At 39.8% G+C, this 16,862-nt stretch overlaps 1 protein-coding gene across 1 annotated transcript; it reads right to left on the reverse strand.

Moving 5' to 3' along the window:
- Window positions 1-5,501: 5,501 nt before the first annotated feature.
- LOC125021308 (glutaredoxin domain-containing cysteine-rich protein 2) lies at window positions 5,502-16,261 on the reverse strand. The gene is made up of 5 exons (XM_047607313.1): window positions 15,957-16,261; window positions 14,713-14,896; window positions 13,636-13,745; window positions 11,126-11,365; window positions 5,502-7,640 (listed from the first exon to the last, which is right to left on the reverse strand). The coding sequence occupies exons 1-5, from the start codon at window positions 16,011-16,013 to the stop codon at window positions 7,467-7,469; spliced, it is 765 nt and encodes a 254-aa protein (XP_047463269.1). The 5' UTR covers window positions 16,014-16,261; the 3' UTR covers window positions 5,502-7,466.
- Window positions 16,262-16,862: the final 601 nt, after the last annotated feature.

Genomic DNA, 16,862 nt, shown 5'->3' on the forward strand with positions numbered 1-16,862 from the left:
GAGGCAGTTGTGCAGACCGTTGATGAAAGAGGCCAGAGGAAAAATGACCGGACTTGTCGGAGCTGGCAGAAAGATCAACTCAGGTAACACAACATCCTTGAGCAGGACGGGGCCACGGCAGCCGACCAGAAACACCACTTCAGCTTCAGAGAAGAAAGAAACTACTCGACAAAATTAGATCGTTAATGACGTCACATCAGAGTAATTCATTTATTTATTTTAAACTCTGAAGTATATTGAGGTAGTGGCCTCAACAGAAAAACCACACAGAGACACAATCATACAAAATATGTGAAAAAGCTGCTTCAAACACAATCTTGCATCTCATCTCACCTTATATAAAGTTTCTCCCAGTGCGTTTTGCCAAACGATGCTTCAGCACAGTCGATGCTGGCTGTGATGGAAGCTTAAAGTCTGATCCAGACGAGAGGTTCTCTAATCGCTACACAATCTCTACCCTGCTGCTAAAAAAAGGACAAAAGGAAATGTGTCTGGGATCTGCAACCAGACAAGATGATGTTATTTAGAGACTGATACACTGCAGTTACACTTGAAAATTAAAAAAAAAATCAGAGAACATAGAGGTAAACCTACCCAGACTGGAGGACCTAACAAAGTCCCCGTTCTCAGATTGAATGTCTTTGTGCAGTGCGGTGTTTTTTTTATTTTTTTTTTTTATGAAAGTTCATGATTAATGCACGCAGTTTCTCCCAGTCTGCTCCCCACGTCTCTGATTACAAATGGGCTATAGGAGATCACAGATGTATCTATAAAGCATCATAAATGATGACGCTGCCACCGGGGGAAAGCGTTTCCCTCTGTATTCATAAGCCATTGTTTGCCAGTCGCTCCGTTTAAACGGGCTATTATTTGATAATGGAAATCTCAAATAAATGGCCGTTTTACGTAATGTTCACAATATATCAGGGGGGAGAGCAGTGGATTTACACATGTGTGAGCGTGTCCCCACTAGCAGAGTACAGTAAATAAATAATCACCAGCCAATTAATCAAAAGCCTGGAAGATATTATAGAGCGATGTGATCACTGCCCAGACATATAATTTAAGTTTGGCTCCAAAACATTAAACAGTATCTGACTCAATATGATTATTCATCAAAAAGTAATTTTTTTTTACGCCGATACCTTGTCACAGCAGAAAGGTTCTGGGTGAAGCCTGCAGGGGTTTTCTCTTACAGTCCAAAGACATGCTGTTGGGTTAATTGGTGAATCTAAATTGGCTGGATGTGTGCGTGTTAGCATCATGAGATAGACTGGAGACGTGTCCAGGATGTCCCCGCCTGTACCCCTCCAGAGGACATGCGGTTACAGAAAATGAATGGATCTTTTTTTTTTTTTTTTAGAATGTAAACAGATGACTGACCAGATTTATCTGCTGTCACAAACGCCTGCAGCGTGATGGATTAAACATGTGCAGGGTGCAGATATTCCTCATCATGTCACGGACTGCTCCATGTTTTTTTGGGTGTTTTGTTCACCTCTGTGTTATTATCTGGTGACTCTCTATGACCACATGCACTGAAAATAGCCTAAGAATATGTCATTTTAACACAATCAAGCCTGTGATAATAACAATAAAAAACTAAGTTCTTCCTTTGACATGAATATATTAGACTTTGAATTTATCTACATTTGTTCAAAATATAAGTCATTTACTTCATTAACAAGCTACATGTAAGTGGCTCAACAAATCTTCTTATATTGTTTTTACTTCTTAGGTCCTACTAATCCCAAATACCTAAAGATGTGATATAGTTGGTTAATTATTGCAGTCATTTAGGTTTTATATTGTTGTTAAATGACTGGAGACTCGATGTAATTTGGAATTAACAATAGCAAGTTTCAAAAGACTTTTTTATGTGAAACTAAAGTTAACAAGTTGTTTTAAAATACTTGATTAAAATTTAATTTCAGGTCAACATTTGCAAATGACAAAGTAAAAATAAAGTGAGCAAAGATGCGTTTTTTTTCCACTACGTAACATTAGCTTACGGAGCAAACACTGGTTAGCCGTTAGCTAACACCGTTAGCAAGAGGCTTTAGCTGCACGTTGGCCATGCACTGATAAAAAATACGGTCGGTGCTCCATGTACTTAAAAAAAGTAAAGCAACTTTTTGAATCATTTTATCTTTGTAGGTACAACATGAACTCTGTAAGTAAAAACTTACTTTTGTGAGTGGAGTCAGCTTGTAAAAGTAAGATGACATAATCTGCAAAACTAAATTGACTTAACTTTCAGAATTAATGTTGTACCAACAAAGACAAAATGATGCAAAAAAAGATACGTTTTCTAAGTAGATAGATCACCATATTTTTACCAGTGTGGAGAAAAGCAACATGCAGCACATCCAGTTCAACAGCCTCTTCATGATCTCACCAGCCTCCCATAACCAAGGGGGACAGTAACTAAGTGCTTTTACTCGAGTGTGCTGTACTTAAGTGCAGCTTTTAGGGTACTACACTGGACCATTTCCATTTTAAGCTTCTTTACACTTCATGAATTACACAACAAGCTTTTAAAAAAATAAAGCACAAAGTGTGTGGGGTTAGGCTTACATTTCTGTCTGTCTGGTTTCATTTCAATAAATGCTGAAATGATCCAATACCTCATCAATAATCAAAGAATAGAGGAAAAAAAATCAATTGTGCATCAGAACTTTTATTTGACTTTAATCATCTCACAGCCCCTTAGATGCATCCACTGTCTCTGGATTTAAAAGATCATATATAGAGTTCAAATTAGCTCCGACAGTAACACGTAGCCACTGATGCTTCACTATTAATAATTTAACCATGTTATATATAATACATCAGTCAAACGGCCCAAACTAGATCTTTATTTCTTTAACTACATTTTGCTGAACTGGTGTTTTTATTTAAGTAAAACATCTTCAACCACTGAGGAAACTATTATGTTAGTTTGTTATATGTTTGTTAGAATAAGCGAAGAACATTGACACTGAACTCTTCATTTTACCACGGCCTCTTTAGTTTGTTTCATTAGATCATAATTTAGCCTAAATGGTGAGGTTGGACCTGAATGCAGGACACAAAGAGGAGGCAGGGGTAGGAAACAGAATTGCTTTAATAAAAACATGGGAAGTTGGCGTTTTCAAAGTAAGAGCACGTATTAGGACGACACTGTTTTTGGCAAGAGCTCCCAAATATATGACTTCTATCTGTGGTTCTCTAACAGAGACTAAAATGTCTTTAGAACCTTACTCTGACGTGATTTTTGATGATAAAACCAGGCTCGTCGTCTGCAGAAATCTCTGTACGCAGAGTAATGTTAGCTGGTAGTAAAAATCTGATTATATGAAGTTATTTTTAGTTTCTACCTGAAATATGCAGCTTAGTTATTCTGCAGTCATGTCGTCTTCACCGAGACTCTTTTATTGTTTCGATAAACAGCGTTCTGATCCAAGTCCATCAACTTCTGTTACACAGCGCCGTCCTCACACGTGCTCTTACTTTGAAAACGACAACTTCTGGTTGCACAATATGAAAAAAAAACAGGCACTTTTTTTGTTTCTGTCTTCTAACGATTTTTATTTTTTGTTTTTAGAAACAGAAAATTAAATGCAAGCGTTTTTTAAAGTTTTGTTTATCCATTTTCGACCCGATAAAGAAAAATGCCTCAAATTTTAATTTTTGAATTCTAAAATGAAAATCAAATAACCACTAATTTTTTGTTTTTTAATATCTGTTTCTGAATGGAAAGTTCAATGACCAAAACATACACGGACCTTACTGTTTAACTATTAAGAACGACTATAAAATGAAACCTTGCATCTTATTCCTGACTCTGTTCTCTCCTCTTCTGTCCTACTTATCATAAATGCCTCGTATTCTGAGGTGTTGCCACAAGTTTAATTACTTTCCACTGAGTTACCACCTTATATTACCTTAAATCGCTGAAGTATTTAAAGTATCAATATTTTGATTTGAGAACTGATTTTAGACCATAAAGACCTAGTATCGGAAGTAAACAGCAAGTAAAGCCAGACAAGATGAAAACAGGAAACACAGCAAATACTCAAAATCCAACTGGTATTTATACAAATAAAGTCTGGGACATTTAATCGTTGCTTTGCCCTTTTTTCCTGGTTGTCAGGCCTTAATACGAAGCAGCAGATTCACACACGACTTCCCACATTCAACTCACCAACGGTGTGATGTTTGTTCTCCAGTGAATACCGTTTGTCCAAACGTCCCATCCTGGTCCTTACTAAGCTGCAGCATTTAGTGCAACACTTCCGACTCCCTTATCACTTTGCTTTCCTGCAGGACAGACAGGGCCAAGAACAGTTTTCTGACCCAATTTTCCATCGCTTTGGTTCCCCTGTGGAATACTGAGTGTGAATGGGGGCTGAAATGACAAAAACAGTTCTGACTTTAGCACGAGAAAAAAAAAAAACAGGCTCTGGTTCCCTTTCCTCATTCCAGGAATAGCAGGAATGTGATTGCTGATGGAGCCTCTGGCCACGGTGCTGCTAAGTCACACAGTTTTCCGTATGATGTGAGTCCATCTAACACAATAGGATTCAAGACATCAGATGCTGCGGTGACGTATCGGCCACTGTCCTCTCAGAAGATGTGGTCAGTGGGTTCCACCGACGCAGATTTTGATCGATCGTCTCTGCTTTGCTGCATAGGATTCTGGTGAAAATGCCTTTTTAGCAGCTTCTGCAAAACATCCCACGGCTCAGTGCAGGTTTCTATTTGATTACGGAGCACGTAGGCATATTAAAGGAGCTACTAACTGCAAATGCAAAGTAGCAAAACACACCCTGTTTGGTTAATAATATTTAAAACTATCCACATTATGTTTAAACCTCTCAGGGATTATATTATAAAAACTCATAATATCAGTACAGCATGAAGGTGAAAACACTTAAAACCTTTTACCACTGAGGCGATAATGTCTAATTTTGTTTTCTTGCCTCTTCTATTAAATTATTCTGAAACAGATAGAATATACCGCGCTTGACTGCAGTTCATTTGAGGTGTAATGACAAAATAACGGGACTGGGAGTTACGGAGAGACTTGTGTTGATTTATGTTTCATTTAGTTTTCAGGTGAAAACATTTTCTCACGTCGCTGATGATGACTTCAGATTTATGATACGGCTCCAGCTACAAGAGTCATTTAGATACGTCGACTATGACAGTGAAGCTTCTGACTCGTGAGACAGAATCAATCCTTGATTCATGCACACTGTAATAAAAACACAGGACGACTGTCAGGTTTGAGGAAGCACGAGATTTGGGACATTTGCTGTCATAAAGTATCAGTCAGTGTGATGAAATAAATACTGAAAGAACTAAAGGAAAAGAAGCTGATGGACACAATAAGAGAAGCATTGAAAAAAGAAGCATCCAGGTGTTTTATTTCATCCATATGTAAAAAGATTTTGTGGATAAAGCTTTGTATTAAGAGATTATATGACATAAAAACATCATAAAATAATGCATCTTTCATTTCTCTTCCTCGTCTCCTTCACAATAAAAGTCTTAGACATCAAACATTTATGAATAGTGACTTTTTTCTTCCATGGCTTCATTCTTTGTTACCACAGTGTTTGTGTGGTTTAGCACTTCTTCCTTTTCACATTATCACTCTCCACAAGCTGATTTTTTTTGTTTTTTTTTGTCACATTTTGGGTGAAATGCACCTTCACCACCTCATTAACACTCTCAATCTTTCAGATTTACAAACACAAAACATACACTACAAGCCAAATGTTTGGAAGTAGGGTTTACATCAAAGTAAACATGATTATTATGTAAAGAGTAACTTATCAGGAGACATTTTTACTATAATTTTTCTTTCTTCATAGTGACCTCCTCTGGCTTTAGCATCAGCATGAAATATATGCGGGATATTTATCTGCAGACTCTCAAAAGACAAAGTGAATAATGCAAACTGTGATTTATTTATTTATTTTTTACTTTTGCACTGAAGTTGTGACTCTTGCAAATCTTCTCGACCCTAAAACTAAACCCTTCTTCTTTTCTTTTGCTGACATTTATTCAGCGATGATCTGGTAACATCAACAAAAGCAAAGTGTGATCATGCTGTAAATACGTCCCAAAGTACATAGAACTCTTAAGAAACTTAAGAAAGGCATCGGGAACAGAAACTTGAAGTTGCTTCCAAACTTTTGGCTTTTCTTAGATACAAGTAGAGGAGCCTCCAAGGAAAAAAGATTGGGAGTCACTGTTGTAGATGAAAGAGATTTAATTATCTACTTTATATTTATATAACTTGTGTGCAATGACAATTAAAGTCCCTCTTCTAGTAAACACGAATCTGGATCTACAGGGAAATACAATGAGCATAATCCTGGATAACCTCAGCACAGAGCAGGAAGCAGCCGACCTCAACACCACAAACAATTCAGACAGTTCAGGTTTAGACTCTTAAATGTGTCTATTCAAGTTGGTGAAGAAAAACACAATTAACAAGCCTGAACGGTTCATTAATACGAGTGGATTAATGATGATTAATGATCATGACACAAATCCCTCCAAAGTTGTTCTTCAAATGTTTAAATCAGATTCACGTTGAACTCCAGATCTATGCAAACCTGGTTTAGGAAACTCTTTCAGCAGCATGGAAAACATTCTGGAGATAGATTTATATGAGCTTTCTTCATGTAAAAGCTGCTACACGTTCTCATACTTCCTGGTCAGCTGTTCAAAAGATTCCTCCCTGATTCCAAGTTTCAGGAGTCAAAGGAACATTTCCATTTTATTTCAGTGGTCACTTGGATGAGTCCAACTCTCTGACCAAGACTCAGGCTGGTTCCTGCTCTTACTATCTTACATTTGTCTCAGTCATCCTTTACTCTACGTTTCCCTCTCCTACAAAATCTGCCTGACTCCTTTTCCCCTTCAGTTCTACAAAAAAAAAAGAAAAATAATAAAAAAAAAGAAACCTTCAATTACCCTCCTACAGTACATCATGTTGGGATGAAAAAGGTTTCATTCTCTCCTGTGAATACGTGCACTGAGATGGGAGCAGGGCAGCCTCCGCAGCAGATACAATAAACTGTGAAATGTTTGCATCATTTTAATTAAAATGATAACTCTGAAGCAGGTTTTTATCGGGACGAGGGGAGCGCAGATGCAAAATAATGTGACAACAAAAAAGTGATTATGTGTTTGCGTTATCGCGAGCCATGTTCACTGCACACGCTAATTGTATTTTATGATCTTGTGCCCGCTGCACAGTCACAATTCCCCTTTCCAATGATGGCTTATGCTTCCTCGCAGTGCTTCGAAAAACACCCCAGCAAGAACATTTTGGATTAGAGCAATATTGCCACTGAGACAATTCTGACAAACTGATAGCACATCGGGCGCACACTCTCTCACAGCTACACGCTCTCATTCACTCACTCGATCCCTGTCTGCCAGACATGGGCCCCGGCCAAATGGTGCTATTTACTGGAGCAGGACTGGCACTTCTCCAGACCATGGGGGTAGCAGGCTTGGCAACGCAGATCGCTGATGGACTCGTTGAAGCGGTTCGCCAGCATGGACAGCTTGCTGCCGTGACACAGGGAGCAGGGAGCGCAGCCCGAACCGCCACAATGCTGGCAGCTGTCGGCCTCCTGGAGACGGAAGAAGCGCATTAGAGGGGCTGTGTGGAGAGGCACAGGTTAAAAGCAGGAGGGAGAGGTTAGGAAGATGTTCAGGCTGGGCCGAAGGAGGGAGGACGGACAAAGTCTCAGGTCTAAAATAGATGGTGTGAAATAGTCACTCTTCCCTTCTTTGGTTTGGACCTAAAATCAGACTAAAACCTTAAAATCCGAGAAGGAAAAACTTAGATTTATCACAGTGGAAACCACAAACATGTTGGTAGAATGAAAATCTCAAATTTAGCAAACCACAAATCTATTTATAACTGTTTCCATTAAAAATGAGGAAATACATCACACATTTTTGTTCAACTATTTACAACCATTGACCAAACTATCAGGTGTAAAAATAAGTAATAATATCTAATAATCTCTGGTTTCCTTCTATTCACTCCATAGCCTGAATATAGCTTCACTCTCACAACTTCTCCCTCTTCCTTAGCAACCACTGACACATCATTTCCTGATTGGTTGCTAGGATGCATTTTGCATTTCTTTCTGTGCTTTTGAGCGTTTGGAGCTGGCAAGCTAGCAAGCTCCTCTTGCTAGCATTTTGCTTTTCACCGTTTCTCCCGTGCACCAGACGCACACCAGCATGAATATTCAGGAGAAAGTGTGGTGTAAATTATTTATAATAAGTCTAGTTTTGCTTGGTCTATCAATACAATTTAAATTTAAGTCGTAGCCTAAGTGACGCTGCGTTTCGCTGCTACGTCGTCTCAAATTGGTCATGTGATTTGGACGCACTGCCTCGTCCATCGACTCCAGAGGGTTAATCTGCTGGTTTCTCCTCAGTTCCATGCATTACATTTCATTTACACACTGATGACTGTCAAATATATTTGACACTTAAACAAGCTGATAATTATGAAAACAACTGCTAGAGTGCTTTGCAAAAATCAAGGCATGACTGGACGTGACTTTTCTGCACCTACATGACAACTAAACTGAGGTCCTGCTGTTTGAGCCTCGTGCTGATCTGGGGCAAATAACGTCGGTTAAAACTCAACAACGCCCTCAGATTTGATGCACAGATTAAATCAGTGGTCAAGTTTTTTGTTTTGTTTTTTGAGACAGTTTTCCAAAGCGAAACTGTTTCTTTCTCCGCATCACTTTGAGGTTTTAATCCACGCTTTTAACACAACTCCTTCAGGTTATTGTGATGCGCTTCAAGTTGGACTTTTACCTGGAACCAAAAGACAAGAACACGTCACAACAACTTTGGCTGAACTTCACTGGCATCTAGATTGTTTCCAGATTCATTTTAAATGTCTTTTATTTGTTTTTATTTATGTGTCTGACCTGCTCCAGCCTTTTCAGTCGCTGCCCTCAAACTCTGGAACGATCTGCCTGTACATATCAGGCCGACTCACTTCTTCTTTTTAAATCCTCTCTTAAAACTAATTATTTCTCTCTGGCTTTTAACTCAGTTTGAGATGTTAGCTCTTGTGGTTTTTTACTGTTTGATTGCGTTTTATCCGTCCTGATGCCTGAGCACGACACTTTGGCCTCTTACTGTTTTTACTGTTTGTTTCATGATTTTAGTCTTTTCATCTCTGCTGATGTACGTGTACAGTACTTTGGCCAACCGTGTTGTTTTTAAAAAGCTTTACAAATAAAGATTGATTGATTGATTGATTGATTGATCTGTTTTCTATAATTAAATGCTGTTTTCCTTTTAAATGTAACTTTACTGCAGCTAAACAGTTTCCTGAGTGATTAACATGCAGCTCGAGGCCGGTTCATGATCAGCAGACATTAGTGCAGCTGTCTGCTGGCAAACAACCGTAATCATAGACTGAATTTCCAACACCGTTTTCAATTAATTGCCTTTGGTAAGTAGCTATAGTGCTCACCCAACTGGTCAGTTTTGTGCAGAATGTTTGTAATAATAATCTGTGTGCCATTAAGAAAAAGAGAGTGTGAGATTATCACAGAGGTCTGAGGCTTGAGTTCTGCCCCAGTCTTTATATATTTGGCCACAGGTCTTTAAAAGGGGTCCATGTAAAATCTGTGGCTGATTTTTTTTTATATATATTTTTTAAAATTTTCCTCCCAAATTTAAACGTCTTTAAATGCACATTAACATAAACCCAACATATTAAATCCCAGCTATGTTAGCAGAAGAAAAGCTAACAGTGCATGATGTTTATGTGAGGTATGTTTATTAAAAAATAATATTTGAACCTGTGTATTATTTTAATAGCTTAATACTGAATGCAAAATTATGATAATAATGTATATTTTAGTTTAATATAGGACACATGTAGCAGGTAGAGGGTCCCTACTTCATCTCTGGAGAATGGAGAATGTTTTTAAGATTATATTCTTTCCAGTGCAGCTAAAATACATGGAAAAGAAACAATACTTTTTGCAGGGATGTTTAAATTTTTGTTTTGATTTGTTGACATTCATTGATGCAAATGCAATTCACCCCTGACCTTTCATTTAAGCATGTTATAGTCAAGTAAAGCCAGAGCTAGGGAGCTTAGCATTGAGCTGTAGGGGGGCTTTGAAGAAACGGCTAATATGAAAACAGAAACAGGGATAGGAACAGGAAAAAAAATCAAATTACCGTCAGTGGGCTGAATAAACGACAGCGTTACCGAATTTAAACAAACACTGCTCAGAATTTGAATCCTGTAATCAGGAACCAAAATGGAGCAACCATCAACAGTGAGCTACATTTAATCATGAGATGCACCATAAAATATACAAATAAAGTAAGTGACGGTGTAACTATGTCGCTGGGGTTAAAAACAAAACCAAACTCTGATATGTTTCAGCATGGCCTGCGATATTACCGCAATAAAACACAGCACTAATGAGACACACAGAGCTGCACACAAGCTATTTATTTTAATGAAAGCTAATGCTTTGACTTCAGCTAAACTGACATTAAGATGCATGTGGGGCTATATTGCGCTGATCAGCTATAGTGGATGTACAGATCGAAGAAAAAGCTGCGGAACAAAAAGACAGTGAGAAATTAACACTTTTGTAGCAGCAGAGGCAATAAAGAGGAGCGAGGTTGCCAAATAATAAAAAAAAACAGCTGAGAATGAACTTTTTGGGAGACAGAGAAAATGAGAAAATAACGAGAGGTGAGAAAAGGATGGGAGGAGGAGGGGGGGTGCAGGAGAAGAGTAATCAGGAACAGAGGTAAGAGGGAGGCTGGGTATCCTCGCTGGCTTGTAAGTGGCAGGCAGATGCTGCAAGGGCAGAGTAAAACTGTGGACTCATCAGTATCTGTTCACAGTTGACAGATAACACTAGGACAATGGGTTGATGGTTGTTGCAGCAGGAGGGAGGAATAAAAGCATAGGGGTATAAATAGGGTGGCGGGCCGTTACAAGGATTCACAGAGTTTGTGATCGGGAGACGCTGCTTTAGTTATTAAGTTGAAATAAAGTAAATGTTGAGAAAGTGAGAATAACTTGTCTCCAAAGGATCATCACCTTTGTGTCTGCGTCGCTGATCTGTTTCTGCTCCTTCTCCTCCCAGTCCTGCGTATGAGGAGGAGGAGAAGGAGCTCTGGCCCTCCTCCGGCTCCCCTTGTCCCTGGCCTTCAGGTGTCCCTCCGAGTCCGAGGGATGAACCGCGTGGTGCCGCAGCGTTTCAGACTTCTTCGGTGGCGCTCTGATGATGCGCAGGTTGCTGGTGTAGATGATTATCTTACCGAAGTCTAAAACTGAGGACTGGAAGGAAATTAAAAAAATAAAAGAGGAAAATGTTGATGGATATTGAATGAAGAGCATGGCCACGTGCATGTGTGGGTGAGCTTCAAAGTCACATTTATGTAAAACACAACAGCCATTTATCACAGTTTAATGGAGCTACGCTTTAAATTCAACTTTCTGAATCTGGTCCTTGTCCCAGTTTCCATGCAACAGAGAATTCTAATAACTGATGGGAACATGTCCTCTTCCTCCACACTAGGTGGCGATATGTTTCTTGTCAGTGAGTAAATACGTCCCCTTTCCGGTTGACCTATTACGTCATATAATAAACAAGATTTGTTCATGTGTCAGACCGACATTTCAAACAACAACCAGATGGATAATAGTTGTTTTTTAATCTCGTACATAATTTGGGTGCTACTTATGGTAAAGATAATTTGATGCTATCTCTCAGGTAGTTCCTCTACAGGCTCTTCTTCTGCCACCGTCTTTCTTAGATGTTTTTGATTGGGGGTCCGGTTGTGGAACATGTGCACATGTGTTGTCCACTTAAAGTCTGATTAAGGCGCATAAATAAGAGAAAATCGGATAAGGAGAACTCTGATTTTAGTCTGAGTTGGACTTTAACGTATTTACCTGCACTGAAGTTGTCCAGTTAAAGTCGGATTAAGGGAATAATTCGTTTTTGTTTTTTTTTTCATGTCAATGTAAACGTACTGACTGTGTCTCGGTCTAATAAGGGCTCTGATGGGGAAGGGGGGGGGGGGGCTTCCTCCTGAATGATCGAGAGTAAAGAATGAAATCTGTGATCTTTAATGCTGGGACTGTTTGATATTTCATAGTTATTTATTTGATCATGACCTCTGACATTTGGTTGCCCATGGAAACAATGCAGCCCTGCACATATGAAGCAGATTGATACCAACGACTTCGTAATTACTTTAGAAATCGCTGACATTTCTGCCTTTACAAACTCCTCCTCTTCTCTCTTCTCTGTGTTTTTCAAACTGTATGAGTTAATCTGAAAGGCTGCATTCAAGCATCCCGAAAACAGAAGTCAGATATTGTTTCAGTGAAGTGAAATCTCAGGTAGTGATTAGACCTCGTAAGGCAGAGAGTCCTCTAAAAGGCCGCCATGCCGAACAAACGGATGAACTAACTGCAGGTTGCCGTCTTCTGATTTGGTCACCAGGCCAATGCGATGCCTTTGTTTGGATGATAAAAGGATGGATGTGACATGAGGCCAGCAGGTAGCGTAGCTGACCTCCCGCTTAGCCTTCCGCACTAACGAAGCCGCCGGTTCTGTAAAAAGCACCTTTTTCACCTCACATGAACAATTTTGTGGCCGTTGTTGGTCCTCGTTTAACTGCTGGGAAATGTTCATTGAGCTGCACTCAGCTGATGCTTTAATTACCCAAGATTTATTTTCTATTTCAAGTGGGTGCTTCAAAGTGCTTTTTCTGCTCTAAAGATCCACGGATTCATTATTAAATTTATTTACGTGTCTGTTACCTATTAGCACAAGTGCATTTGCACTGCTCATTCCACATATTTATATATATACTGGCTATAAACATACTATATAATAATTAATATTAAGTAATGTTATTGATGCGTGCTGAAAGGATAACGCTCATGGTGAATCCACTTACAACTGTACAGATGAACAGAAAGAGAAACAGAAGACACACAATGCAGGACTAGATTGTACACAACACACACACACACACAGATGTGGGAGCACAGCATGTAGCCAGGCATCTAAAACCAATTATATTCAACTCCACGTGTTTGCTTAAATTGCCAACAGACTCGGCAAAACCATAAAAACTGAAGCCAAAGCGACTAGTGCTCCCCCTGGTGGCTGGAGGCTGTGGTTATAGGTCATAAGCTCCACCCCCTCCATTTTGTGGGTGGGGCTTAGACCAAACAAAAACATTTATATACATGTCAAATTACATTTTTTTTTATTCAAGGATGGAAGACATTTTAGGTAGTTAGAATAATCCATGTCCAGATCAGTTTAGTTTAGTTTATTTAGTTAATTATTTGATGCTGTACAAACAGGATGTGACATCATGATGACCACCAGTTGCCGTGCCAACCACACTCCCACTCTTCTTCTTCCACATTCCCTGTTGTGGTGTGAAAACTACCACCCCCTAGTGTCCACGACATGATGACGATGATATATATTATGCTTCTAGTGAGAAATGAAGTCTTCAGACACACTCTCATCTTGATTAACATCAAAACTTTAGGCGAAGCCTGCGAGCTGCTTTGCTTACCTTGCCTTCTCCTTCTGCTTCGTCAGTCTGGCCAGCGGTGGCCTTGTAGCTTCCCATTCCTCTGTACACGTTGATCCTCTGGGCAATGAGCCCCGTTGGAGGGTAAACACCTGGGTAAAGATTAAAACATGTCGTCAGGATAAAAGTGAGCATTTAAATCAGAATATTCTGCTCCTGATTTCATCTGTAAACAAAATATGTTTCTACCACGTTGGTGTGAAGTGATCCATCCACTATCTCACTATTAAATCTCTTCTTAAGGACATGTTTAGAACATTTAGCTACACATGTTTATGTCTGTTATGAAGACAAAGAACTGTGTCGGATTAGATGTTTATGGTCAACCTACCAGAAACAAGAACATAAACATCTAAAGCCTGATACTGTTTCATGACCAGGGAAAGATGAGAAAAGAATGAGAAATACTCATGTCTGTAAGCCTCTGACAGCCAATCAGCATAAAGTTTATATATAACAGACTCTAATGAAAGAATATCATGACCAATAAGATGACCTTTGACCCTTTTTTGGATATAAAATGTCATCGATTCATCATGTTTGACATTAGTGTGAAATATTTCTTGGCCAAACCCACAGGACTGTAAGAGCACAACATTTGCACATATTTTCTGTAGTTAGTGTTAGTGATTTGAAAGCATGTGACATGATGAAGCAGTAGGAGCTGGTAGGCAGAGTTACATTTTTTGGACTTTTTTGCACATTCTCCTGCTTTAAGCTCTTTCTGCTAATTCATGCTAATGGTAGCTTAAGTCTTTAAATTTCGAACTAAAATATAATTCAAATTTTTAATTCCACAGGTTGACTGACCTCCACTGACGCATCCTGCAGAATGTTTGCTATCATGGTTAAAAGCTTTAAAGTGCGTATATACACATAAACTCTGCACAAAGAAGCATTAGTCGTGCACAGCTGCTTCGTCGTGTGCAGTGAAACGTGTCCAAATTGGTTCATTTGAAGAAGAAGAAGCTGGAGCCGGTTAGCTCGCATAAGCAAACCTCAGCCACTCATAAAGTAAGACACAGTTGCACAGTATGCTACACAATGATAAAACCTCACCCTGCTGCTCTCCATGGGCGTCCTCAAACCCACAGAGCTGCTCCATTTCAAGGTGGCTGGGAGGGATTTTGCGGTGGATGAAGCTGTGAGGGTATTTCTCTTCCGGGCTGTCCAGCTCCTGACCGTCCTCATACACGTGCTTCAGCACCCTGCCGCTGTACGACGACGCCAGCTTGAACCGCACCTGGAGTTTGGAGAGGAAGGTGACATGGTTTTCACTCCTCTCTCCTGAAGGATTTCAATACGGTATATACTCTCACTGCCACTTTATTAGGTACACCATGCTAGTAAAAGGTTGGACCCCCTTTTACCTCCAGAACTGCCTTAATTCTTGGTGTCACACTTTCAACAAGGTGTTGGAAACATTCCTCAGAGATTTTGGTTCATATTGACATGATAACATCACACAGTTGCTGCATATTTGTCGGCTGCACATCTATGATGAGAATCTCCCGTTCCACCACATCCCAAAGGTGAAATATTGGACTGAGATCTGGTGACTGTGGAGGCCATTGGAGAACAGTGAACTCATTGTCATGTTCCAGAAACCAGTTTGAGTTTGAAACCAGTGTGGTCTTCTGCTGCTGTAGCCCATCTTCTTCAAGGTTGGACGTGTTGTGCGTTCAGAGATGGTATTCTGCATTCCTTGGTTGGAACCAGTGGTTATTTGAGTTACTGTTGCCTTTCTATCATCTCCAACCAGTCTGCCCATTCTCCTCTGACCTCTCACATCAACAACTGCTGCTCACTGGATATTTTCTCTTTTTCAGACCATTCTCTGTAAAACCTAGAGATGGTTGTGAGTTAAAATCCCAGTAGATCAGCAGTTTCTGAAACACTCAGACCAACAACCAGACCACGTTCAAAGTCTCTTAAATCCTCTTTCTTCCTCATTCTGATGCTCAGTTTAAACTTCATCACCTCCACATGAATAAATGCATTGAACTGCAGCCATGTGATTGGCTGATTAGATACTTGTGTTAAAAAGCAATTGCACAGCTGTACCTAATAAAGTGGCATGTGAAAATATATATATAGTTTAGCTTAAGTGCTGTTTAATCAGACAAGAGGTTGTGCATGCAAACGTTTGCAGCGCTCTAGCTAACGTTCAGTCTCATTCTCTGTCCCAGTTTTCAGTTTAGATTCAGATCTCAGTCACAGTATTTTCTTTAATGTAAATTAAAGCAATTTAAAGAAAATGCTTTGTAATGACTTCATTAATCGTGGACACATGAAGGACTCACCTTTCTGGGCTTGTTGCCTTCATAGTGCTGGTTGAGCTTTCTCTGGAGTTCCTCCATGGTGGCCGGATGAAGGGAAGCAGCGAGGGCGTCAGTCCATCCAAGAAGCTCCTCTCCTGGGTTGAAATGACATCAGCTGGACACGGCGCCTGTACAGACGAAAGTATATTTGAATGGATTAAAGGTTTGCGATGATATACAGCTCGATGACTGGACGGCGGGGGGAACGATGAGAAGCCCGAAGCCCTGAGGAGCTGTGAGTAAGCAGTGGGCGGCTGATAAAGATAGGACGACGAGGCTCTTTCTGTGTGTCCTGCCTCCACGGTTTTGGCTGTACCTGCTGTTTTAAGGGACCCACCTATTTTAGCTCCCCCGTGCTAAATAATTCACAGCAAGATCGTGTGTACAAAAGGGTGGTGGAGAAACCAGAAGCCTCGTCATCAAATAATTATGATCACCAGAATAGAAGGGAGTTGGTGTGCAGCTCAGTGTGTGTTTGTGTGTGTGTGTGTGTGTGTGTGTGTGTGTGTGTGTGTGGGAGTAGTTGGGTTGTTGTAGAACGTCCCATCATTGGACTGGATCCGAACGCATCAGTGTTGACGACGCATGGCATTTGATGTCAAACTGAAAACATTCACCCCGACTTTATACAGTGTTAATTTGTGTATTTGGGAATAAAAGTGCAAAAAATTAGTATCTGAGCATCTTATCTGAACAGTCTTAGGAGTGTAACGCTCCACCGGCTTCCAAAAAAAGACAACGCTTTCCAACACGGATGCAAATCCTTCAAATAACAAAGACACACTGTGATGAACTTAACAGGATCTTGTGTCTCTCCCCTAGCATACAAGCTTATCGGAGCTTATTTCTACAATTACCAGGTGGAAATAATTAGTTTTTAACAAGATA

This window comes from Mugil cephalus, chromosome 15 (assembly GCF_022458985.1).
Source record: "Mugil cephalus isolate CIBA_MC_2020 chromosome 15, CIBA_Mcephalus_1.1, whole genome shotgun sequence".
Classification (NCBI taxonomy): domain Eukaryota; kingdom Metazoa; phylum Chordata; class Actinopteri; order Mugiliformes; family Mugilidae; genus Mugil; species Mugil cephalus.